The 26,098-nt window shown below is 53.0% G+C and overlaps 1 protein-coding gene across 1 annotated transcript in view; it reads left to right on the top strand.

Moving 5' to 3' along the window:
• The first annotated feature begins 5,879 nt into the window (after window positions 1-5,879).
• The window catches only part of LOC110593412 (guanylate cyclase D-like), a 39,564-nt gene continuing 19,345 nt past the window's right edge, over window positions 5,880-26,098 (top strand). The window contains exons 1-11 of the mRNA XM_021704684.1: window positions 5,880-5,931; window positions 7,686-8,417; window positions 10,933-11,228; window positions 13,385-13,739; window positions 17,253-17,337; window positions 18,006-18,102; window positions 18,186-18,314; window positions 19,635-19,709; window positions 22,190-22,366; window positions 22,602-22,758; window positions 23,036-23,185. Coding sequence (XP_021560359.1) covers window positions 5,880-5,931; window positions 7,686-8,417; window positions 10,933-11,228; window positions 13,385-13,739; window positions 17,253-17,337; window positions 18,006-18,102; window positions 18,186-18,314; window positions 19,635-19,709; window positions 22,190-22,366; window positions 22,602-22,758; window positions 23,036-23,185 — 2,305 coding nt within the window. The remainder of the gene's footprint in view (window positions 5,932-7,685; window positions 8,418-10,932; window positions 11,229-13,384; window positions 13,740-17,252; window positions 17,338-18,005; window positions 18,103-18,185; window positions 18,315-19,634; window positions 19,710-22,189; window positions 22,367-22,601; window positions 22,759-23,035; window positions 23,186-26,098) is intronic.

The following is a 26,098-nucleotide window of genomic DNA, read 5'->3' as shown; positions in this document are numbered from 1 at the left end:
GCCACTGAGGACTCAGTTCATTCGGGAATGAGGGTTTGGATCACTACACCAGGTAGAGACTGTACCACACACTTTCCCTTTGCCTGCCAGGTGATCTCTCCCCCTCCCTTACTCTGACCTGGGAGGCTGGCTTCACCATCAAACCTCCATGCCTGCTGGTTTCGACCAAGGAGAGACCTGGGAGATCAAAAGGAGCGAGGTCAAGAGATTTGTTTCCATTGCTGCTTCCCTGCAGGGTTGACTCGAGCTGGCTGTATCCCTCAACCAGAGGTCATTGCCTCCATCAAGGCAGCCTTCTCTCATGACTTTATCCTCCTAGGGTCTAGTAACGGTGCCCGACCCCCCTTTGGGGCCAGGAATGGTAGCAGCTCTGCTACTGCTAACCACAGGTGATAGCACTAGATTCTATATCCTTTTGCTAACAGTTCCTTGGTAAATAAATCCTCCTTGAATTATCCTACCTTGCATGTGCCTCTGCTTCTAGCTGGGATCCTGACTGGTATAAACTTTTCTTTCTTTAAACATCCCCCTTTCCTGTATGACTCAAGGGCACTGAGCACTTTCTTTTTAGAATCATGTGATCTGTATCTGCATCTAGTAAGTGTTTGGTAATGGTGATGATAGTGATTATTGTCATTAGTGTCCATAATTTACTGAATGCTTTAACACTCATTCACAGCTCCCCTGTGAGATAGATATTATAATAGTATCACTGTGTTTATAGGTAAGGAAACTGAAGCCCAGAGAGGCTAAGTGACTTGCCCAGGGTTACTCGGAGAGAGAATGATGGGTTGAGGATTTTAACCGAGGTCTGTAGACCTCAGAGTTCCCTCCTGGTTACTGTGCCAGGATGAGTTTACCCACTCTGAGATAATAACTGATTCTTCCTTCCATTCAAAAACTGTCCCCAGTGATTGTTCATGGCCCAAGTGTCTAAGAGTCAACCTTCATTCTCTTGGAGCAAATCATCTTGTTGCCCTGTTGTCTTGTATCAGTCCAGCAGATACCCCGGGCTGGAAATCCTAGTATGTTTATATCTACCATTGGTCCGTTAGTGCAAGAATGATCTTTATGTGACCTTCCTAAGAGAAGATTTTAGACTAGAGAACAGGGTCCTGCCTGGGGTATTGCAGAGAGTGAGAGAGAGATGATAGAAGTTAGGGGTGGAGTATGGGGGGAAGAAAAGAAGATGGCTCTCCTCTCCCTTTAGCAAAGTCATAAAGAAGGTGATGTTGATTTTCATAGGGAGGCTTGGATTCTGGTTCTAGCCTTGACCCAGTTTGCTGTGGAATGAACTCCTCCAGGCTGTCAGTTTCTTCCACTATAATATGCCTGTGGTGGATAGATTCTAAGGTGGCCTCCACAACTCCTGCCTCCTGGCATTTGTGCCCTTGTATAACCCCTCCCTCTGAGTGTGGGTGGAACCTGTGACTTGCTTCGATCCAATAGAATATGGTGAAGAATATGGTATGATGCTACTCTGATGATTATGTTGCATTAGATTACGTTATGTTTTCTAAGACTATCTTGCTAGAAGATTCTCTCTGTTGCTGGCTTTGAAGAAGCAAGTTCTCATGAATCCTACAGACAACAACCTGAGGGAGTTTGGAAGCAGATCCTTCCCTAGCTGAGCCTCCAGATGAGAACTCAGCTTTGACCAATGTCCTGACTGTGGCCTGTGAGACCCTAAGCTGAAGTCTCACTAAGCTGCACCCACACCTATGATCCACAGAAACTGAGATAATACACATGTGCTGTTTTAAGTCACTAAGATATGTGGTAATTTGTCATACAACATAAAAAACTAATACAATGCATGATTTTTTAAAATGCTGGTTAAATTGAAAAAATTGGGGATGCCTGGGTGGCTCAGTCAGTTAAGCATCTGACTCTTGATTCCAGCTCAGGTCATGATCTCAGGGTTGTGGGATCAAGCCCTGAGTCGGGCTCTGCACTCAGAGGGGAATCTGCTTGAGATTCTCTCTCCCTCTCCTTCTGCACCTCCCCCCACCCCACACTAGCCCTCGTGCATGCTCTCTCTTAAATAAATAAATAAATCTTAAAAAAAATTATTATACTGAATGTTGAAGGAGATTTGGTGAAATTTGTATACCTACATTGTTAATTGGTATTAACACTACTTTCTCGTTATGCAAGTTCTCAAACACAAGCAAAAGTAGGAAGAATAGTTATAATTAACCCAAGTACAACCACAGCCTACATTCAAAAATTAAGATATTTTCATACTTCATTTATCTCTCTCCCTTTTGTATGATAATTTCAAAACCCCAGACATCATGTCATTTCCCTCTACATAATTCAAATATGCATAGTTGAAAACAAATGGCAAATTTCTTTACATAACCACCTTGCCATTAGTGCACCTAAAAATCTTAAGAATAACCATGTATCAGCTACTGCTCAGTCCATATTCAAACGTCTCCAATTACCTAAAGAATACCTTGACATTAATACATTATAATATGAAGCAATATGTAACGAGTACCTTAAAAATGTTCCTATTCTTTGATCTAGTATGGCTATTCCTGAAGGTTTATCATAAAGAAAAAATTCAAAAGATGATAAAGGCATGATATCTATTAAAGAATTATTCATAATGGTGAGAAATTGCAAACAACTCAGATATAGAGTATATGAGTCATGATATATTCTGGAAAACACAGTCCTCATCAGTATATCAATAGTGGGAGAGTGATTACAAAGATGTTAGGATATGAAGCAGTTCAGACATTGGCAACAGTAGGAAATCTCTACCACCCCTACTGGGGAAGGGAAAAGGGGGGAAGGAGGTGGTAGTACCTGAGCCCAGAAATTGGAGCCACATCCAGAGGGTTGTTTGAAGAGGCCAGAACCAGAGAGACATAGCCGTCACTGGGATACCTTCCACATGCGGGGGTGGGGGTGGGGGATCTCTGGCTTCTCTCTTTCTCCTTGCCTCCAGTCTCCTGTGAGTGTCTCCTTTTGGCTAGATCCAGCCAGAAACCAGGGGCAAGGGATGCTGGGAATGAAGTTTTCAAGGTCAGCTCTCTGTGGGACAGAGGGCCCTCTCTAACCTCCCTATCAGGAGTCCAGTCAGGTTTGGGGAGGTCAGTGAATGGATCTGAGAGCAAACAGGCATGAGTCTGGCACATCAACAAGGACCCTAAAATCCTTCCAGAACAAGATTAGGGCTAAAAATATCCAACAAAAAGATAATTACTAACTTATGACACATCCACCCAGTGTGCTCCTTGACCATTGAGATAAATATGAAGATTGTGTAGCAATATCGAAAATACTTATACTGAATTATAATACAACATTATTACCCTTCTTTACTTTTTCTTTTTTTATACCACCTATCACTTTGTAAAATAAAAAATAAATCTATTTATCACGTGTATTGTGTGTTTATGCCCTACTCCTGTTAGAAAGTTAGTTCTGTTAGGGGAAAAAAAACTTTGGTTTTTTTGTTTGTTGGTGTATCTTAAGTGAACAGTTCCTGAAACATAGTAGGTGCTCAGTAAATATTGTTAGTATGAATTAAGTGATGTGAACAAAGCAAAATACAACACCCACTTTACAAGGTTGTTGTAAGAATTAAATGAGTTGGGATCACTAGCACATGGTAAATATTTTGTGTACTTAGTAAAGGTCAATTTTGCCTAAGTAGGAGAGAACAGGTGGAAAAGGAAAAGTTGAAAATCCACTGGACTGTGGTATCTATTTCCATAGAAGGGTCCACCCCAAAAATGAAGACAGAAAAATCACCATTATAATCCCAAAGAATCAATGTGTTGTGATGAGCAGAAGCTTGGATGTGTAGTTGGCCCTGCCACTTACTAGCTCTGTGCCCTTGGTCAAATTACCTAACCTCTCTGGGTAGTATTTTCCTTATCTATTAAATGGGAATAACAGTAATACCTGTCTCACTGGGTTGTATAAATACTGCCCAGCACAGGGCTTGGCACATACTGGATGCTCAGTAATGCTGGTTACTTTAGCATTAGCCTATCTTTCTTTCCTCCAGGGAGTACAAGCCAGGCCTGGAGCTGTCCGAAGTGCTGAAGACATCCTCCCTCCCTCCCTCCCTCAGTTCCTTTGTCCTTCATTCTCCCCTTCCTTTCTCTGCTTGGCTCCCCAGAGCCCTAGGGCTTGAATAGATCAAATTTTCCAAGTGGCTTCTTCGTGCCCCTGAGGGGTACAGGGAGGAAATGAGCCATAAATGAGGCACTCCTTGGGCAAGAGGGCTGGGAAGCTGACAGGCAGCTGGCGCTGGAGTGTTAACCATGGGGGCTGTGGTGGGAATGGGGGCTCCCCAGGCCAGAACCTACTTGAAGAGGTTGACATCTGAGACCCTGGTGCAGCAACCTTAGGATCCTCAAAGAGACAGTGAGTCAGCCCCAATGGCACAGCATAGCACAGCATGGTAGGTGGGTCCTCGGGGAGCTGCCCTGAAGGAAGGCAAGAAGGGCCAGGTTGGGGGGGGGGTGTCAGCAGGGTGACCCTTGGCTACAGGAGCTGAAGGGGCCCTGGCTCTAACAGGAATCCTCCGTCCTCCTTCCTTGGGTTCCTATTACCTTTTTTATTTTGTTCGTTTGTCTTTTAATGCAGCCAAAGGCATCTCTATCTTTTTGGGTTTGGATACTATGAGTTGATTAATTCCATGGGCTTGGCTCTATGAGCCAAGCAATATGTGCCTAATCATTGGCATCCATCTCCTAGAGTCTAAAAATACAAATGGTTTTCCCCAGAAGGGTGTTGAATTAACCCATTGTGCTGGAGGTGAGAGCACTGACAGCTCACACACTCTTGGGGGAAGGGCTGACACATGGGACGTGGCCAGCTTCAGAGACAAAAACAGATCATTTCCTGATTTTTACTGACAACTAGAGCACTAGAGCTGAAGGATCTTTGGGTACCTACATCTAAACTAAGCCCTCCCTGTACAGATGGGAAAACCAAGGCACAGAAAGGGGTGTGGGCTCTGTTCCACAAGTCGGGAGCAGAGCTGGAGTTAAAAGTAGCTCCACGCCTGAGTTCTCTGAGTCCCTGCATGCCATCAGCTGCAGGATTCCTGGGACGCTCAGTGTGGCCAGTGGGACCATGGGGCCAGGGCAGCTTGCTGCTGCTTTGTGAGACTGAAGGAAATCCATATGCCTTCTGTGCCTCAGTTTCTCCATCTTTACACAGAGGGGTTGTTTTAGATGTTTAGCTCTTCAAGGATCCTTCAGCTGTGATGTTCTAGGTGTTTGATAAAATGGGGATTATTGTCTTTGGTTGGGAAGTAGGAAGCCAAGCTCCAATTCCAACTCAGCTCTAACTTTTGGCGAGAGCTCGGACATCACATGGCTGTTCCACCAGAGTGGTTTCCTCCTCTGAAGAAGAGGGTAAAAGGTCTCTTCTTGGGGGCCTCGGAGAGGACAAGGCAAAGTCGTGGATCACAGGTGCTTTAGAAAGTACAAATAAGGGGGGAGGCGGTTGTCATTCATATCAAGCGAGTAGGCTTACGTTTCCAACTGGAAACAATTAGCTCTCCGGGAGCCCAGAACAAGCCCAGCTGCTCCAGAGGGGTTCATCCCGAGGGGTGGGGATGCTAGGAGACCACTTGGCGCATCATGACAGAGGAGGAGGGAGGGCCCAGGGCGCTCCTCGGAGGCTGGCAGGAGAGCAGCCCTCCCCAAGTCCCTGAGCCCGGAGCGGGGAGAAGGGTGGCATCGCAGGGGTGGCCAGCACTGCCGACTGGCTACTCTCCCAGATCGGGAGGCTGAGCCCTCAAGGGGGGTGGGGGCAGGGCTGCGGCTGAAACTCAGGCCTCCACCTCCCTGTCCAGCTCTTTCTACACCACAGTAGCCTGGCCGCTCCCCAGAGATCCCAAGATGGTGATGATTGTGGTGGTGACAGTGCTGGTGATGATGCTAACTCTTCCGAGTAAGTACCCTCTTACTCCCATTCGGCAAGTACTACTTACTACTTACTTACCTCCCTACCATAATGATTGCCCCAGTGTAGATACTCTATGCATTTTAGTTTTTGCCACAATATCTGCCAGATAACTACTGTCATCTCCACTTTACAGGTGAGAAAATGGAGGCCAGAGACGTTAAGCATCTCATCCAGGGTTAGGGACAAGTGAGTGATAAAATCAGGATTTATTCCGCTTTGTGATTCCAAGGACCTTCTTACCCCTCTGCACTGAACATAATTTCTTTTTTTTTTTAAGATTTATTTGAGAGAGAAAGAGAGAGAGAGAGAGCGAGTGGGAGGGGCAGAGGGAGAGGGAGAGAGACTCTCAAGCAGGCTCCATGCTCACACAGGGCTCGATCTCACAACCCTTGGATCACGACCGGAGCTGAAACAGAGTCGGACGTTTAACCGACTGCACCACCCAGGCGCCCCTGAACATAATTTCTAAGGACTTCCTCTGCACAGACCATTGCTGTTGGCATTGAGAAGGTATCCCTTTACTCTCCTGACCTACACTTCCAAGCGTAGGCTGCTTCCAGCTTGCCTCCCCTGGGAAGCCCTCCCTAAGCTCACAGCACCTCCTTACTGGTCCTGCTTACTGCCTGCACTTGTGGTCGGCCAGCTCTTCTCTTGGCTGGAACCTACCTCCCTACCGGCCTGGCAGTTTCTTAAGGGTGAGATTGGATTTTATCCATATGGGGCACCCAGAGTGGAAGGCTGCTCGCTGCACTAAGGGGGTGGGAAGACTTGGCCGAGGGCTGTGCCTGGGGAATGGGCCATGACCAGGCTGTAGGCAGAGGCCAAGCAGAAGTGGCAGGGTTGCAAGGTGGACATCAAAGTCCTGGGACAGTGGGATGGAGTGGGGGGTGCTCTAGTCCAAATGTCCTTGTCAAGGAGGTCCTGTGTGGGGTGGAGGATGAGTTAGAGAGACTTGTCCTCATCCTGGCTCTCTGCCAACTCCATTCAGTCTCCCTTAGTTTCCTCATCTGTACCGTGGAGATAGAATGACCTTTGTCTGAACAGGGCTGAGCGGATTAGAGAGAGGACTGTGCACGTGTATTGTAAACCCACTTGCTACAAACATGCTTGCGCTATACGCCCTGGAGTCCAGCAGAGTCAAGTGCTGGAGGACGGTGCTGGGCTTGAGGGGATGGGCAGAGGAGTCTCAGAGGGGCACCAGGAGAACTGGCCCAACTGGGATGAGTGCAGGAAACAAATAATAGGTTGAGAAAAGCAGGATTTATGGAACACCTAAGTACCAGGGACTGCGCTAAGTGCTTCATGTCATGCCCACTTAATGGTCACAGCCCCTGCATAAGGTAAGCTTTGTTTCCCACATTTCTATAGAAGAGGGAAGTGAGGGTCAGAACCTCAGAGATGGGTCTAGGGCAACAAGGCGGGGAAGCAGTGAGACAGGGCTGGATAGCTCTGACTCTGGAGCCCACAATGAGTGACTGAGCTTCAGCCCAGGATCGTGCATGGGCATCACCAGGCTGTGAGTCGGCCTTGGGGAGGATGTTAGGACCCTAAAATGGGGGGGGAGTCTTCAGACATGATGGGTCCAAATCCCTCATTTTATCAATGAGGAGGCTGAGGTTCTTGGGAGTGGTGCCGCCTGCTTCAAAATCACGCAGGGAGTAATGGCAGAAAGTGTTAGAGCGCAAATTTTATTCTTGTCTCCCTTTCCCAGGACTTACAGGGAGGCTTGTACCCTGAAGGTTGGTGCTGGGTGCTGCCACACGAGAAGATGTGCCTGCCCTCCCGGGGCCCATGGGGGGCCACTGTCAGTCATCCGAGGACAGCCTTTTTCCCTCCTCTTCTCTCTGTGGTGCTTTGGGGTGCCCTCCTGTGGGTTGGCTCCTTCCCTGATCTGGCCCTGGGGGCAGGGACCTTCATCTTAGGGGTGCTGGGTCCCTGGGACTGTGACCCCATCTTTGCCCAGGCCCTCCCCAGTGTGGCTGCCCAACTGGCTGTGGACCAAGCCAACAAGGACCCCTCACTGGTGCTGGGTTCAAGGCTGGTTTCCGTGGTCCTCTCCACAGGCTGTGACACCCCTCATGCCCTGGCCACGTTCCTGGCCCACAAGAACACCACAGCTGCTTTTGTGGGCCCTGTCAACCCCGGTTACTGCCAAGCAGCAGCGCTGCTGGCTCAAGGCTGGGGCAAGACCCTCTTCTCTTGGGCATGTGGAGCTCCAGAAGGGGGAGGTGAGCTAGTGCCCACCTTGCCTTCGGCTGCCCACGTGCTGCTGTCTATCATGAGACACTTTGGCTGGGCACGCGTGGCCATCGTGTCCTCCCAGCAGGACATCTGGGTGGCCACAGCCCGGCAGGTGGCCATGACTCTCAGGACGCATGGGCTGCCTGTGGGGCTGGTGACCTCTCTAGGACCCGGAGAGCAGGGGGCCACGGAGGTCCTGGAGCAGCTCTGCAGTGTGGACGGCCTGAAAAGTAAGTGTACCTGGGTGCCTTCCTCCTGTGGGCACAGGACTTCATATGGCCATGAAGACACTGGCCTGAGCCCTTGACCACAGCCTTGCAGTTAACCTCGCAGCAGCCTGTGAGCTAGTCCTGTTGAGCTCTGCACTTTGCAGCTCAGAGAAGGTATGTAACTGGCAAGCAGTGCAGTCGGATTTTGAGCTCTGATTCAAGCGTTGGTTGTGGAGTGGGAGCCAAAAGCTTCCTTGCTTCCCGCCTGGCACACTGAAGGAAATGAGAGCGAAGCAGTACTTGAGCCCAGGAAGGCAGCTAGAGTCAGAATCACTTTTTTTTTTTTTTTAAGATTTTATTTTTAAGTGATCTCTACACCCAACGTGGGGCTTGAACTTACAGCCCGGAGATCAAGAGGGGCATGCTCTCCAACTGAGCCAGCCACTTCTTGCCTTTATCAGGCCCCTGCTGTGCCGAGTGCTGGGTCACGTGGGGGAACAGGACCGACAAGGGGCGGGTCTCCGGGGGCAATGATGTGATGGAGAGACAGGAATATACGCAGGTGGTTATGACAGAGAGGTCAAGGCCATCCGAGGGAACAGAGGCTTGGAGAATCTGATGAGGTTTAGGGCTGGGCCCTGGGGGTCTGAGGCTTCTTGGAGGAGGTGGCAAGTGTCTGTCTTTCAGGAAGTAGTCAGCTAGGGAGACGCACGGTGGGGAGACTGTAGGGCAAGGGCGGCGCCTGGAGAACAGAAGGGACCTTAAAGTTAATCTAGACTGGGGTTATTTCAAACTGTGGCTTGTGGCCCATCGGGGTCAAGAAACTAGCGAATCGAGACTAGCAGTACTAAAAAAGAAAGAATGGGCTAGAAAGAGAGAAGAACAGAACTGAGTGGAAGAGACAAAGTAGAATGGGACAAAGGTGGCAAGTATGAGAATGCGTGGCGGGCAGCAGGGGAAAGTGTGCTGTCTGAGACTCCTGACGGCCGCCGCCGCGCCCTCCACCTGAGGGAACTGCAGCCGGAGCCTGAGGGCGGGTGGGCAGCCCCTGGGCTCGTGCAGCCGAGAGTTCGCGCCAGGTGGACAGCGAGACCTGGCCCAGGGGTGCCCGCTGCCCGTTAGGAACAGGACATCCCTTCTCTGAGCCCCGGCTTTCCAGTGGGTGAAATGGGGATAATGACAGCCACCTCACAGGGTCATGAGCAGCAACAGCTTGTGGCTGAGCACTTTGTAAACACCTCATTCAGCCAAGAGCCACTGAGCCCTGCCCTGGGCCCGAGCCTGGCTGGGCTCTGGGGAGGAGGTGGGGAGAGGGTGCCCAGGCCCCAGCTGTGAGGAGCTCCGGTCTGGCGGGAGCTGCTTCGCTTGGGGGTGGGGAGGGCTTCCCAGAGGAGGTGACACCAGGCAGGCCTGAGAAGGAGAAGCTGATTGCAGGCGGCAATGGGGAGGAAGGCGCTCCAGGCAGAGGGACGAGCTAGTGCAAGGTAATGGAGTAACACGTCCACGGGACTGGGACAATGGACAGCTCAGTTCTGTGTGGCCGGAGCTTGGCGGCAAGGGGTAGGGGACACCTCATCAGACTCCTTCTCCACCCCTGTTGCAGAGTATTGAGTTCCAACCAAATTGCCGGCTTTTAGGAGCCAGGCGCTGAGTGGTTCAGGGCATATTCTTTGGGGTCAGATTGCCGGAGTCACACTCCTGGCCCCAACTCTTACCAGCAGTGTGACCTCAGGCAACTCACTAAACCTCTCTGGGCTCTAGTGTCCTCACTAGACATGGTGACATGAGGCTAATAACCACCCCCCCCCCGCCCCATCCCAGTCCACACTTCCTCCCAGGTTGTGGTTATCAGCTTTCCCCGTGGCCAACTGCAGAACAGCGCCCCCAACTTATCAAACAAAGGGTTCTTTTGATTAGAAGCCAGAGCCAACAGTGCAGAAGAGATGGGGCAAAGGAAGCCCTGGTTCTCTTTCTTCCCAGTCCTGGTGTGTGAGTCTCTGAAGGTCGTCCCCTCTACGCCGGCACAGGGAGCAAGAGGCCTGTGGCCCACGGCTTACACAGCATGGCTACCCAGGGGCTCAGCAGAGCCCAGGGCTCCAGGCTCTGACTTCTACATGACCAGGGGGCCTCAGGCGCCAGCAAGGAGACCCCCCAGGCTTCCTGGGTGGCTCTGTTTTCCTGGATTTGCTAGAGAAAGGGATTGCAGCAGGAACCTGAGTGGAGACCCTTCGTTGGCTGAGGTTGTAGCCCTGGTCAGAGACCCAGGTGGAGAAGAGGAAAGATACAGGGGACCCCTACCTTGGATAGATGTGTGAGACCCTTGCCTTGGGCAGGGGCTCTCTTCTGTCCTGGGGGCCTGGGGAGGAAATTGGCTGCCTTATCACCAAGGGCCTATCTCTCGCGCGAAGGCAGAGGAATGAGTTCACGGTAGGGGAGCTGACCTGAGAGTTAGGAGCAGCTCTCCCGGGCCACAGATCCTGGGCGTCAGGGAAGGCCAGCAGAGGCAAGCCTGCCACTTCTCCCCCCCACCCCCCAGTTGTGGTGCTTTGCATGCACTCGGCACTCCTGGGGGGCCCGGAGCAGACCGCCCTGCTGAGCCAAGCGTGGGCCCAGGGCCTGGCAGACGGGAGGCTGGTCTTCCTGCCCTACGATACCATGCTCTTCGCCTTGCCCTACCGCAACCACTCCTACCTGGCTCTCAGCGACAGCGGACCCCTGCAGGAGGTCTACGACGCCGTCCTCACCATCAGCCTGGAGTCCGGCCCCGTGGACAAGGCCTCTGCAGCCGCCAGGGCCAGTGGAGAGGTGGCCGCCCAGCTGGAGCCGGAGCAGGTGGGTCCGTCCGGGCCCTGTGAGGCAGGCAGGTTACGTGCGCCCCCCCACATACTCTAGGCCTTCCTGGCCTTGGCCAGCTACCCACCCGGCCGGCCAGCCCCAGCTCCACTGTGGGCACATGACCTGTCCCTTATTGGACAAAGTGTCCCTGCCTAGTCCCTAGGGATACTCTCTCCATCTGTAGTTCTCTCTCCCTCTCTCTCTCTCGTCTGTGTGTGTGCACGTGCTTGCTTGTGTGTGGGTGCCTATTGATCGCTCTTGGCCCGCTTCGTCAATTCTCCCTCTCTTGTGACTTTTTGCTTCTATTTTTCTATCTCCAGCTCAGCGCTTGCAATTTTCATTTCTGGCCCAGCTGCTCTTTCTCTCACAAACATTCTCCCTCTGCATCTGCCTAGCAAATTGTGCAGAGCAGCAGGAGAGATGCTGGGGTGTGGGAGAATGGGAAGGTTTTCTGGAGTCACTGCTGTGAATCTGAGGGGGGCCAGCGGGGCGGGGGGTGCGGGTGCAGGCTCAGTGTTGGCGTACAGGACTCAGCCGCTTGAGTCCCCCTTGGGATGTCTGTTTCTTGGTGACAAGAAGGCGACCGTGTCTGGAGGTGATGACAGGGATGCAGATGCTGATGGAAGGTTTTATAACGAGGCATTCATCTGACAAATGTGCATTGGGTCTCTCTGCTGTGCCATTGGGCCAGGCCTCAGGGACACAGCAATGGATAAGACAGACCTGGCCTTCAGGGAACTTCCATTAGGGTGAGACAGATAATATCCAAACAACCATATAACCAAATTCAAATAGTGATAATGTCGCCAAGAAAATGAAATAGGATAAAGTGACAGAGAGTGGCCGGGATGGAGAAATGGGCAACAGGAGTTAGGACAGGCAGGGGGGCCCACTGCGAAGAGGTGGCTCTTGAGCTGAGTCCTGAATGGGAAGGAGGCAGCCAGGGTGCAGATCTGGGTGAGGAGCGACCAGGCAGGGGCAGCGTTAGGTGTAAGGCCTGGAGGCACAGTGAGCTTTGGAGGCTAGAGGAACAGGCAGAGGGCGTAGAGAGGCTGGACTGTCATGAAACGTGGCAACAGGGGTCTGAGATGAGCTTTGGGCCAGGCCATGTGAGGCATTTTATGCCAGGGTAAGGAGTTTCAACTTATATGTGAAATGGGAAATGATCAGCAGGTTTTAAGTAAGGAATAATTTGAGTCATTTTTTAAAAAGATTTATTTTAGAGACCCACAGAGAGAGAGAATAAGTGGAGGGGCAGAGGGAGAGGGAGAGAGGATCTGAAGCAGACTCCGTGCTGAGCGCACAGCCCAACCCTGGGCTCGATCCCTTGACCCTGAGACCGGAGCTGAAACCAAGAGTTGGCCACCTAACGCCTGCACTACTCAGGCACCCCTTGATTTATGTTTTTTTAAAAAATTGCTTTGGGGCACCTGGGTGGCTCAGTCGTTAAGCGTCTGCCTTTGGCTCGGGTCATGATCTCAGGGTCCTGGGATTGAGCCCCACATCGGGCTCCCTGCTCCGCGGAAAGCCTGCTTCTCCCTCTCTCACTCCCCCTGCTTGTGTTCCCTCTCTCGCTGTGTCTCTCTCTGTCAAATAAATAAAATCGCTTTGGTTGCCTGAGTGGCCTGAAGAGACCCGATGAAGCAAGGAGGCTTTAGGAGGCTCCTGTGTGGGCCGGGTAAGCAGTGAGGGGGCCTGGACCCAGGTGGCAGGAGCAGAGGGGGTGAGGAGTCAATTGGGTTGTGAATAAGTTCTGAAATAAAACCAAAAAGATTCAATGACGAATGGGAAGAGAGAAAGAGAGGAGTCGGGAATCAAACCTGGACTTGAGACACCAGGTGGTGGTTCCATTTCCCAAAGTGCGGGAGGAGTGGGGTTTGGGCAACAGAACTAGACAGAAGCCTTGAAGAAAGGAGTTCAGTTTCAGACATATCAGGCAGGTTTGAGGTGCCTGTGAGGCATCGGAGTTGGGGGTGGCCACGGAGACTGTGACACCACTGAGTGGGGACTGAGGTCAAGGTGGGACCACAGAGAGGGCTGCGTTGAGGGCAGGGTGGGGGTGATAATCCACATGATTGCAGCTGGCAGGGCTCAGAGATGTCTGGGAGTCAGTGCCATGGGGTTAAGGGGTTGAGGGACCTTCTCTTCCACAGGTGTCCCCGCTCTTTGGGACCATCTATGATGCTGTTGTCCTGCTGGCCCATGCCCTGAACCGCTCTCAAAGCCATGGTGCTGGGCTCTCAGGGGCCCACTTGGGGGACCATACAGGGGCTCTGAACGTGGCTGGCTTTAGCCAGAGGATCCGGACGGATGAGAAGGGCAGGAGGCTGGCTCAGTATGTGATTTTGGACACAGATGGTCAGGGAAGGCTGCTGGTCCCCACCCACATTCTGGACACAGGCACGTGGCGAGTGCAGCCCCTGGACAGGGCCATACACTTTCCAGGAGGGGCCCCTCCGGCACGTGACTCCAGCTGCTGGTTTGACCCCAATATGCTGTGCATAAAAGGTAATTCATCATCCATCCATCCATCCATCCATCCATCCATCCATCCATCTAGCTGTCCATCCATCTAATGCATTTTCCTCTTCCTGGAGTGCCCCCCACCTTGCCTGTCAGGCCTGGGACCCCTCTTCCATGCTCCCCACAGCACCTGGGTGAATTGCTTTATGTTCATAGGGTGTGTGTCCCACGCTGGGGAGGACCAGTGTCACCTGTTCCCTAGACTAGCAGGTAGCTCAGGAAGCTACCTTCCCCCAATTGTTTCTTTGCCCCTCGTCTTCCACAAATGCTGCTGGAGGACCTCCCACATGCCAGGCACTGTGCACAGCCCCAGGGATATAGGAGTGAATGAAATGATGTCCCTGCCCTCATAGAGCTGATGTCCTTGAAGACCAGCCCCAGGGCCTGCTTTCCAGGGGCCTCTGTCTAGTGGCAGAGACAGGGACAGCTGAAAACAATACAACACAGTGCGATCAGAGCGATGAATGGGGTAGCCAGGGGCTGACGGAGCCCACAGGAGATCCTCCTCCATCAGCCCTGGCTCACAGACTTCACTGTCTAGCAGGTTTCAATTCATTCACTCAACACATCAGTCAGCAAACATTTATTGGGCATCCGCTGTGTCCTAAGCTCGAGCTGAGAATTGAGGATGCAATGGCAGATAAGACTCCTGCTCACAGCCAGCACCCATGATGAAGCTCACCAGCTAACGGGGGACAGGGTAGGGCAGGTGCTCTGGGACAGGGCTCTGAGACGGGACACCAAGAGGTGGTGGGAGCTTGAGTAGCAGTCCTGGCCACAAGATGTGTCTTCTCTCAGGGATCCGAAAATGGCAACTCACACTCTAGCCCAGGATAGTCATGATTATCTCCACTACAACTGATCAGACATTATGGATTGAGAGACCAGACAGCAGGGGCTTTGGGGCAAATGTGCCCAATGCTGCTGCTGACTAGCTGTGTGACCTTGGGCAAGTTGCATACCCTCTCTGGGACTCCATCTCTCATGTATAAATAGGAACAAAGACCTAGCACCCTCAATGGCTTGTCCTTGTACGAGGGGCAAGGCAGAGCCCAGGAGCAGAGCTTGTACTTTGAGGAGATGGGAAGGGGCTGTGCGGTCACAGGTTCTCAGTGAAAACCACTCCCCCAGGGGGCACTTAGGAACCCCAGGACTGGCTGGACTTGTCCTGTCCACGGCTGGCTTCCCTGCCGCCTGAGTCTCAGGGGTCTTGCTGGCAAGAGGATGTGCCACGTTCTTTGTTTTCTCTGATTATCTCTGTCTTGAAATGTTAACATTAGAGATTCATTCATTCACCTCTCCTTTCAGCCTCCGCCGTATTCCTTGACTCCCTTTGGGAGCAAGATTCCTTGAAATGGTGTCCATGCTAAGGGGATTAAATGTCACTTCCCCTCTTCTCTTGCACCCTCTCCACGGACCCACCACTCTCGTAACAGGAGCAGCCATATCGAGGCCCCTGTGGCCTCCATGGGGCTGAGGCCCAGCGCTAGCAGTCAGTCTGTGCCTTGCTCGGCCAGGGAGCGGTCAGCTCCACTTGCTCCTCCCTGCCGCCCCGTCGCTCTCCAGCCTCCCCTGCTCCTTCTCCGGCACCTTTCTGTTCTCCTGCAGTGCTGACCTGTTACCAACTCCTGTGGCCTCGGCGCTTTGAGCCTTTCTGTGTTCTCTCTGCACTCACTCCCTTGGCGTCTCATCCATGCTTGTGGCCCCCAGATTGACGTCTCCAGCCTGTTGGCTCCCACACTCTGCATCTGCCCCACCTCCTACTGGACATGTCCAGTAAGATGCTACCTGCAGGTCTGGTGGGCATCTCAGACTTGATGTTGTCTGACCCTGAACTCCTGGTTTGCCCCCCAGCCTGCTTCCCATCATCTTCCCCATTGCAGGTAATGGCCCCCCAACCTCCCAGAGGCGCAGGAACCCTCTGTCTCCTCACACCCCACATCTGGTCGGTCAGCATGCCATGAGGGCTCCATTTTTAGAATTTGCACAGAAGCAGAGCTGTTCCCATTACTCACTGCACCCTCCCTGAGCCAGGCCCTCATCATCGCTCACTGGATTGCTACCCTGCTTCCCCCTTGTCCTTGCACAACCTGATAGGTTGGAGGATACTTTGGAACCGTGATCAGATCGGGCACGCCCCCAGCAGAACCTGCAGAGCCGTGGCCTCACCCGGAGTCACGCCAGAGTCCTGGCCTCAGACATCACAGCACCCTGGCCCCTCAGCATCCTGGTCCGTCTTCCTCCCGCTCTGCCCGGCCCTCCCTCGATCACACCTGGCCGATCCTGCTTCAGAACCTTGACACTCGCTGCCCTCTAGGCCCGGAATGCTTTTCTGCGCGGGCTGTATGCTTGCTCCCTCGTCGTCTCCAGATTAAGCCTCAGAGCTTAGCCCCTTGGAGCCTGGGAGAGTGTTAGGATGGTGCGGTGGTGAGGAGCCCAGAGGCCAGAGCAAAACTGCTTGGGTTTGAACCCAGTCTCTGGCACTCAGACTGTTACTTCTCTCTTTCCTCTTCTGCCAAATTGTGATCATGACCATAGCTACTTCCAGAGATCATTGTGCAGAATAACCGAAGTGAAATACACAATAGCCTCAGAATAGGTGCTTCATGCAGTACGATAGTATAAGAGGATTGCAAGGTATTTGCTGCTATTATTATGATGGACTTAACTCAGATTGGGGGCCTCAGCAGAGGGCAGACAGCAGTGCTGGTCCTCCAACAAGAGGACAGGAGGAGGCAAGGAAGGAGGAAGGGATGGCCCCCTTCCTGTGGCAGCAGAGGTCAATGTCCTTTCTCCAGAACAGGGCTGGGCATTTAGCCTTCTTGCCCGCCTTAAGCAGATGCTGGTGTTGCCCAAACCAAGTAGCCCTCCCAACCTTGCCCAGTGATCCTTAGCAGCCTCTTTATAGCCAACTTCTGAGGTGAGGGCTGGAGATTTGGAATCAGTGTAAGGAGGGCTCTCCTAACAGAGTGAAGGACAATGAGACTGGCTGCCAAAACAGTAAGTGGCCCATCCTAAGGAGGATGTAAAAAGTAGGACAGCAATTGAGAGGGATACAAAATTTTATTCAGCACCTGCCACATCCAGGCCCTATGTTGGGTGCCAGGCACAGTGAGATGAATAAAACACAGGCCCTGCTATCAAGCTACTCTGTCTAGTGGGAAGGGACCTGCTATGCCAGGAGACAGAAGACCATAGTATGATCAGGACTATAATGGGACCTGAGCAGGGTCCATGGGGACCTGGGGACAGGGAGCCCAAGAACCCAGACAGAAACACTAGGAATCAGTATCTGTGTGTGATGACCAGTCCACAGATAGGACTTTCCCACTTGGAGGCCGTTCTGAGCCTCATCCCTGGGGAGGGTCTGGGTAGGGGCTTCTGTTCCCATTTCCCAGAGGAAGGCCAAGGACGAGGTGCAGGAGCTGGGGGAAGGGGGCTGCCCGCCTTGTGCTGTTGTTACTATTAAGACTCACATCCGTCCTGCTCCGCCCACAGATACACAGCCCCCGGGCAGCCTCCTTGCTTTTGCCCTGGCCTGTCTCCTGGTGCTGGCCGGCGGGGCCCTCACTTGCCTCATCAGGTGAGACTCTGTCTGCACTGGAGCTGAATTCTGCCCCTCGGTGCCCCCCACCCTACAGGGCCTCTCTTCCATAGGCACACCTGGCCACCTGCAGGAGATTTTCCTATTCTCCATCCCAGCACCTCAAGGACTGCCCAGCACTCCTGTCCGCCCTAGAGCCTCGGTCAGGGCCCTGTCGAGGTTGGGGTGCCTCCCGAAAAGGTCCATTTGGAAGTTGGGGAAGAAGCCTGGGACCTTACACAGGTCTGTCCCTCGCTGAGCTTCAGGTTATGAACATGGACCAGGATGACTCCCTGGGCCCTTCAGCGTTGAGAACAATTCTTCCTGGGTCTGAAGTCCTCTGTGTTCCCTGAGCCTCAGCCATACCTGGGAGGGGTAGCCCTCCATGCCCAGCCCTCACCCCAGGCTCTGATCACCTCAGAAAGCCTCCAGGTAATTTGGGAACTCGCAGGCTAGGGGCCAGCAGGCATATCAGGCCAGATGGCAAGCCCTGAGCTGGGGCCGAGGGTCTCTGTAGGAGGAAGTGCTCAGCGGTGCCCTCCCAGCCCAGCTGGTACTGCTGGGGAGACAGGAAGAGGGCTCCGGGGTCAGCGCAGGTCCAGGGACCAGATCAAGGTGGGAGTGACATGTGCGCCATCCCTCTGCCCTGCACTTTCTCCTGCCTCCAGATTGGGCATCCAACAGCTGCGGCTGGTGCGGGGCCCCCACCGGATCCTGCTGACAGCCCAGGAGCTCACCTTCATCCATCAGCCCCCAAGCAGATGTGTAGGTGGGGCAGGCACCGGGTTGGCTGGGCAAGCCACTGATTGAAGCCTGGCCAGGCTCTTGACCACGACTGCTCCCTCCAGAGGCTGCACATGGACAGCGTGAGCGAATCAAGGAGTCCGGTGGACGGCGGGAGACTGAGGTCGGTGGCCCAGGGGTCAGCCAGGAGCCTGCCGGCCCCCCAGGAGCCCACCAATGTGGCCCTGTACCAGGTGAGGGCCTCTGTCACCCCATGTCCAGGCCTGAGGAGCTGCAGTCAGTTTGGGAGAAGCCGAGGGAGCCCATGGCCTCTTGGTCGTTGGTATGCCCTACTCCTGTTACAGGATGGGAAACTGAGGCTTGAAGAGGACCGGTGACTTTCCTGGGTCCCACAGCAAATCAGTGGCATGGTAAGAGTGGGAAGCAGGACTCCCAGCTCCCAGTTCAGCATGGTTCGTGATCGGACCTTGAGAAACAACCGGTTCCTGGCCACTTGGGTCTGAGCACTCCCAGCATGGGACCATCCCAGGGCTTCTAGCCTAGGTCACTGTCCCACCTGTTTCGGCAAGGGACAGTGAGATCCCAGGTCCCTGAGGCTCAGAGGTGTGGGCTGGCACCCAGCCCGAGACAGCCTCTGGGCAGAGCCTCGCCACCAGCTGATAGGGAGGCTGCAAAGTCAGAGATTAGACCAGCAGGATTCTAAAGTTGCTGTGGTTTCTCAGGTGCTGTGTTCCCAAATTCGACAATTCACTGATGCTCCCATTCTCATGCTCTGTGACTCACGGTTGACGAGCCGGGCTAACTGTACAGGAGGCGACATGAGGCTCATGCTCCTTCTTTTCCACCTTCTCTCCAGGGGAATCCCATCTTTTCTCTTTTATGCTGAAAGGAGGCTTTAATGATGCACACAGCGTGTTTTGTCTGCTCCTCTGAGTTAACTGACGGGCCGTGGGTGCGGCTGAGGAGCCAGAAACCCATCAGTGACAGGGGGCAAAGGGCTGAGAATGCAGCTAGCTCTGGGCCAGGCCGGGGTGAGGACAGAGCGGCATCCTGAAGCTTCCTTCTCACCCACCCTCCCCTCTCCTACAGGTCCTGGGTCACAGACCGCCCTCCCCAGCCCCAGTCACTTCCCAGGCTTTGGGGTGTCGTGGGTGCCTGAGGCCTGCAGAGTAAAGCTGACCTTGAGACTGGGAGCTCACATGCTTTATATGCACTAGTTGTTAGCCTTGCGTTGTGGGTGGGGGTCTCATCTTCACTTTCTGGAGCTGGAACACGAGGCTCAGAGGACCAAAGTCACTTACGCAAGGTCACAGAGCTAGACAGTGGCGGAATTAGGACTGAACGCAGGTCTGTCAGCCAAAGCCGGGCCCCTGGCTTCGCCCCACCAAAGGGAAAGTCTAACTTTGGTTTCCGCTGGCTAGGCTCTGCCTGGCTCAGAGTGCACAGAAAGGATACATTTATGGGGAAGAAGCTGAGGCCAAGAAACACCGAGGGATTTACCCAAGGCCACACAGCTGGGGACCAGAGGCGGTAAACTCGTTCTTCCTTAACAGGGAGAGTGGGTGTGGCTGAAGAGGTTTGAAGCTGCCCCTGAGCTGCGGCCCAGCTGTCTCAGCCTCCTGAGAAAGGTAGGGCTGCAGAGGGGGTGGGGGGCGGGCTGTGGAGCGGGTGCTGCCGGGAGACCCCTAGTGGTATGGAGTGGGCCCCACTCAACATAGAAGCTTCTAGCCTCCGGAAGGAGTCCTTCCTATAGTCACAGTCTCTGCCCCATGGCCGACCCCCCAACCACTATTATACACCATCACTGCCATCTTCACACGCCAGCATCCCTGAAGTCACGTCACCACCCCAACATGGCCAACACCACAACCACCAGGGGCACAGTCCCTTCCATCAGTATCATCAACACCCTCGAAGGATGCCATCCCGTGCCCTCCAACCCTCCACCCGTCCACCCATTTATTCACTGTGTACTGAGCACCACCTATGTGCCAGGCCATGTTCTGGGTTTGGGGGTACAGCTGTGGAGAAGAGGGACAGGGCTCCTTCCTTCAGGGAGCTTCCAGTCACTTGTTCATCACTAACCACATGAGCCCCTTCACTCCTGAGGTTGCCACCATCCTGAGAGGCACTGTGGGCTGGAGGACAGAGCACAGGATTTGAGTCAGGAGGGTCCTAAGGAGAGTTCTGCCTCCGTGAAACGCTTAGCTTTCCTGTAAAATGGAACTAATGAAGTCCACTCCTGGGGAAGGATGAGGATTGGAGAGGACATATGAAATAACCTAGAACTGTCCCTGCTCAGCAGTGTGCCTTTGATAAATGGTGAATTTTATTATAATTATTTCCCACATGACCACCACCTGAAATCAAGTTTGGAAAGATTAAGTGACTGGAGGCGAGGGTAGGCATGTCCTGGTGGGCATCTTGCAACCAGAGTGAATAGATGTTTCTTAAAAGAAAGAGTCCTAGATGTGGTCAAATAAGTTTGGAAATTGCTTGAGTTAGCCATCGGGCTTTTCAGAACCTTCACTATGTTCTGGTTATCTGTGACCGTGTAACGAAATGTAGTGGTTTCAAACAACAATCATTTTTATGATATACTTGTGTGGGTAGGAAATTTGGGCAGGGCTCAGCTGAGCAAGTCCTTGGTTCTATTTGGCATTGGTTGGGGGTCACTCAATGGTATTAGGCTTTAAATGGGCTGTCAGAGGTTGGCAAACTATGGCCCACAGGCCTGTTTTTATAGAAAAAGCTTTACTGGAACTCATGCGCATTCCTTTACATATTGCCTATGTCAGCTTTTGCCCTCAGATGGCCGAGGTATTTGTGACAGAGACTGTATGGCCTGCAAAGCATAAAATATTTACGAACTGGACTTTTGCAGAGAGTTTGCTGACCTCAGGTCTAGAGGGCCTACAATGGCTTTACTTACACACTTGGTCACTTACACGCGTGGCAGGGCATTTGGAAGAGTGGGCTCAGCCAGACCTGACTTTCCACTCTGTGTAGTCTAAGGGCCTCTCCACGTGGTCTCTCCAGTGTGATGACTCTGGGTAGAGGGACTTCTTACAGCCATTCAAGGCCCCAACAGAGAGGGCTCCAAGAGACAGAAAATAGAAGCTGCCAGTGTCCTAAGAACCAGACCCAAAATGCACAAGACCACTTCTACCATGTTCTGTTGGTCACAGCCATCACAGAACTCGCTCAAAGGGAAAGGACAGATGTCCCGCCGCTTGATATCAGGAGGGTCAAAGGATTGAGGCCATTCTCAACTCAACAGATATATTAATATGATTGTGACTTATATTCAGGTCTCCCCCACTTAGTTGACCCTTGAACTGTTTTTGTGAGGAGGTCCACACCAAACCCATCTCTCTTGCTTGGACAAATGTTAGCATTGCTGGTTGGGTTGGAGCTCTCTGACCTGCTGGGCAGCCATCAGGGAGGCTGTTTTCTTCTTGAGGCTGATCCCTTCTGGTCTTCTGCCTCTCCTCATCAGTCCTTGAGTCTTGGGGGGAGAGAATGTACAGTTTACAGGTACATGGTGCCACTTAGGTTGGGGAAACAGGCTTAGATGCCTATACCGTGGAGTTGGCTACAACTTACTTATTTACCCATGACATTTCCACTCAGTTTTTCACCTACTTATTCATCCGTCCATCATCTGTCCATCTATCCATCCATCCAACCATCCAACCATCCATTTTCTATCCATCCATCCATGTATCCATGCATCCATGCATCCATTTATCCATCATCCATCTATCCATCCATCTAACCATCCATTTATTCACCCATCCATCCATACATGCATCCATCCATCCATCCATCATCCATCATCTATCCATCCATCATCCATCCATCCATCTATCCATCATCCATCCAACCATCTATCCATCCATCCACTTATCTATTCACCCATCCATGCATGCATCCATCCATCCATCCACATATCCATCTTATCTATCCATCCATCCAATATTTCTGGTGTCTCTCTGTGCTCTGCCCTGTGCTGGGTGCTAAATACTGGAGGCCCAGATGTGGGTTGTACCTGGTCCAGCCTTCGACAAGCCCCTGGGGGCTGCTACTGTGCCCATTGCCCCAACAGATGCGGGAGCTGAGGCATGAGAATGTTGCTGCCTGCCTGGGCGTCTTTGTAGCCCCTGGGGTCAGTGCTTTGGTGCTGGAGCACTGTGCCCGGGGCAGCCTGGAGGACCTGCTGCAGAATGAGGCTCTGCGGCTGGACTGGACCTTCAAGGCCTCTCTGCTGCTGGATTTGATCCGTGTGAGAACCCTCCCTGGGTCTGAAGCTACGGGGGCCATGGGGAGGGCAGGGAGACAAGAGATGCTCAGATTTCCAAGACCTGGTCTCTTTCCACTTTGTCTAAGAAAAACTTGAACAGTGTGGGAAAAGGTGAGAGGAGGCAGGAAGGGTTTTTAGGGTCTGTGGGATTCTGAGAGGACCAGGGGCCCCTTTCATTCATCACAGGCCTTATGGACCACCATTATGTCCACTCCAGGGCATGCGGTATCTGCACCATCAGCATTTCCCTCATGGCCGCCTCAAGTCCCGAAACTGTGTGGTGGATGGACGCTTTGTTCTCAAGGTCACTGACCACGGTTATGCGGAGCTCCTGAATGTTCAGCGGGCTCCTCGCCCCCGGCCAGCTCCAGAAGGTCAGCTCAGGGGTAGGCAGGGGCTACCAGTAGGTTCTGAGGCCTCTGTTTCAATTGGATGCTTATGAGGCAGGGGGAGGGGGGAGATGTCCAATCCTTCAGCACCTCCCGTGGTGTGACCTTGAGCTGCCTCCAGCCCCTTGCCTGTGAATGGGGGAGAACAGAAGCACCTACATCCTCCTGGGCAAGGACACCACATGTGTGAAGCGTCCGCCCATCTCGGCCCAGCTTGGGGGTCAGTGGGTGAGGACGGTGTGGCCCTGCCCTGTGACTGCAGAGCTGCTATGGACGGCTCCGGAGCTGCTGCGGATGCCGGGGGCGCCTGGGCGGGGGACCCTCAAAGCAGACATCTTCAGCATCGGCATTGTCCTGCAGGAGGTGCTGACGCGAGGCCCACCCTACAGCTCCTCGGGGCTCTCCGCAGAAGGTACAGCATCCCTGTCCTCCTTCCTCGGGCTTCCCCTGGCTGGAGTCCCCATGTAGTTGGGGAGCCCTGTGGCCATCAGGAAATCCAGGCCTGGGAATAACCACACAGACACACTTGGCCTGGTTTGACTGTGAGAATTGAGTTTCTTTGGCTTAAGCCAGGCAGCCTTCAGCAGCTCTGCCAAAATGGCAGCTGACCAGCTCTGGGGCTAAAGACATTGGTTTCTGGGAGAAAACCTCCACACCCTTCTGCCTCTTCCAGGGTCATTGCGGTGTCTGTGGGTGCTCATGCCCTAACCAGCCCCCTTGCTTAGTGTCGACTCTGTGCTCATGCAGACCTCAGTTTTCCCCAGCTGTGTCACTAACTTACTACACGACTTTACACAAATCACTTCCCCCTCTCTGAGGCTCAGTTTTCTCATCTTTCAAATGGGGATGAAATAAAAAATGGGCCAGACATCTGGCCCATGTCGGATGTGGCTAAGCCGCTCAGTATTTGGGGACTTGCTTCTCTGTCCAGGTGGGGCTCCTTCAAAAGCATCTCATCTCCTTCAAGGTGTGCAGGATCCTCACTCATACCTTCCTCATCATCACCTGGTCTTAGACATTTTCTTTGACCCCGGTGCCAGGGCCCAACTTCAGAAACATTTCCTCCCCCTCTGTGTTGTTCTTCTAGCTGTCCCCCTGCTGCCTGTGTCCAGTCCCGGGGACCTGTCCCCACAGACAGCCTGGCATCTCAGCCACAGTGCAGGGCAGCGACGAAGCTGAGCCCTCCATCCCCTCCCACCCCCAGTGGATAATCTCATTCAAGGGAGGCCTGGCTCACTTCCTTTCTCCACCAAAGCACTGCTCAGTGAGTAATGAGCATTCCAGGCCCCAGATTTATGAGGTGGAGGAGTGGGAAGGAGAGGGGCCTTTGTCAGGCCATTTGTTTAACACTCCTCAGCGGCCTGGCCCCCCACATTTGCCCGCCAGGAGAGGGGAGACCGGCCAGACGGAGTGTGCAAGCCAGGCTGCACACGGGCCTGGACTTCATGAGGTTTTAGGGGAAGGGACCAGGCCTGGAATCCTTGGATGGTCACCATTGGATTGGGCTGTCAGTCCAGGGCCTGTTCCTTCTTGGGCGGGGGGTGCCCTCCCTGGTCTCAGGGAGGAAACGCAAAGAGCACAGGTACTGGGGGACACTGACCTAAGTCTGAAATCCCTTTCAGGGTCTGAGCCTCAGTTTCCTCATCTGTAAAATGGGGACCAAACATGGTCTGGACTGGACATAGGCAGCAGGGGGACAGCTAGAAGAACATACCTGCCTCCCAGAGTGGTTGTGAGGATTCAGTGAAATTCTTTACACAAAGTGCCTGGCCCCTGGTGGGCACTCTATAAATAATTTGCCTGAGTGGTTTTAGGGATGTGCTGATGGGGGACCCCACATTCTCTCCTGACTTCCCAACTTGGAAGCAGACCCTCCTTGCTCTCAGAAATAATATCTTTTCAAGATCTTGTGTGTGTGTGTGTGTGTGTGTCTCTGTGTGTGCGTGGGGGGCTGGGGGGCACCTGCAGCTTCCAGAATAATAACTGCATTATTCCACTGGACAACCTTGTGAGGGGGTAAGGGCATTCTTTTGGGATAATTGATTGAGGCTCAGAGAAGGGAAGGGACTTCTCAGCGGGAAGCAGTGGGTCCGTGCTCTTGCCCTCAAATCTCCTGGAGCCATCCATCCGTGGAGCACATTCCCACAGAGCTGGATGGGCAGCCCCCTCCCGCAGCCACGGACATGGCCCCTCAGTCACGGTGATGTGGTGCGGACTGGGTGTGGGCAGCGCGCCTGGCGTGGTGAGGGAATGCGAGACCCGGCCTGGCCTGGGCTGGTGGCTTTCAGCATGTTCACGTACGAGGACTCCACTTTAATGTCACATGCTACTATTTGATTTTTAATATCCGCTCACCGAGACAATACCCAAAGACAGAATCTGCTCTGAAATCAGCAACACTTTGAAATGGATTTGTATTTTATTCATCCCAACACCATCCGAATACTTTTTGAAAAAGAGTTGTACGTGCGTGTGTGATGTATTATTGATTCCATCTGCATACAGCTTTCCAGACCCTTTACCCAGAGGCCCTCAGGGTCTGATGCCTGCAGGCTGGAGGCCTCTGGGCAAAGAAAATCATGCAGGAGGAGATCAGGCTCAGATCTAGAGTTTTCTTCTTACCAGCCCTGTAGCTGTGCGTGAGCTACTTCACTCCCAGGACCCTCAGTTTCCCTATCTGTAAAATGAGACAGGGACTCATGCCCTGTCCCCAACCAGGGGGCCAACAAGGAGCGGGGAGGGGATTGCAATCCAGAACGAAGCTTCTTCTCAGTGCCATTAAGGGCCCCCACCTCCTCGGCCAAAAGAGGAGGATCCTAGTCCTCCTCAGGGAGTAACCAGCTGTACCCTTCAGCCCTAGGAAGTCTGTACTATTTTATGCCCTTTTTATACATGAGTAAACTGAGGCTCAGAGAAGTGACATAACTTAGAACGTCAGTGGGGGATCTAGAAGTCCCCTCCTGATCTCAGCCCCACTTCCTCCCAGTGCCCTTGTGAATCTCTCAGCTCCCCCAGTGTCCCCAGTAGCTTCCCGAGGTGGAGCTTTTTTGAGCAGTTGTTAGATGGGGAAACTGAGGCACAGAGTGATGGCAAGTGGCAGAGCCAGAGCTAGAACACTGATCTGTTGGACCTCGACTTAGTCTGGTGGTCTTTATTACAGGGAGTGGGGATGGGAAGATCATGGCAGGGGCTGTCTTGGGAAAATAATAATGATGATGATAATGAAAGCAGACAGTCTTGTTTTTTACCCCGGGAACTGGCACCAGAAAGTCTCCAGGTGACAGGGCTGGTGGAAAGAGCCACAGCGTCAAGGTCTCAAGCACAT

Source organism: Neomonachus schauinslandi, chromosome 11 (genome assembly GCF_002201575.2).
Source record: "Neomonachus schauinslandi chromosome 11, ASM220157v2, whole genome shotgun sequence".
Taxonomy (NCBI): Eukaryota; Metazoa; Chordata; class Mammalia; order Carnivora; family Phocidae; genus Neomonachus; species Neomonachus schauinslandi.
Note: the sequence above shows the minus strand (reverse complement) of the source record. Positions and strands in the feature narration are given on the sequence as shown.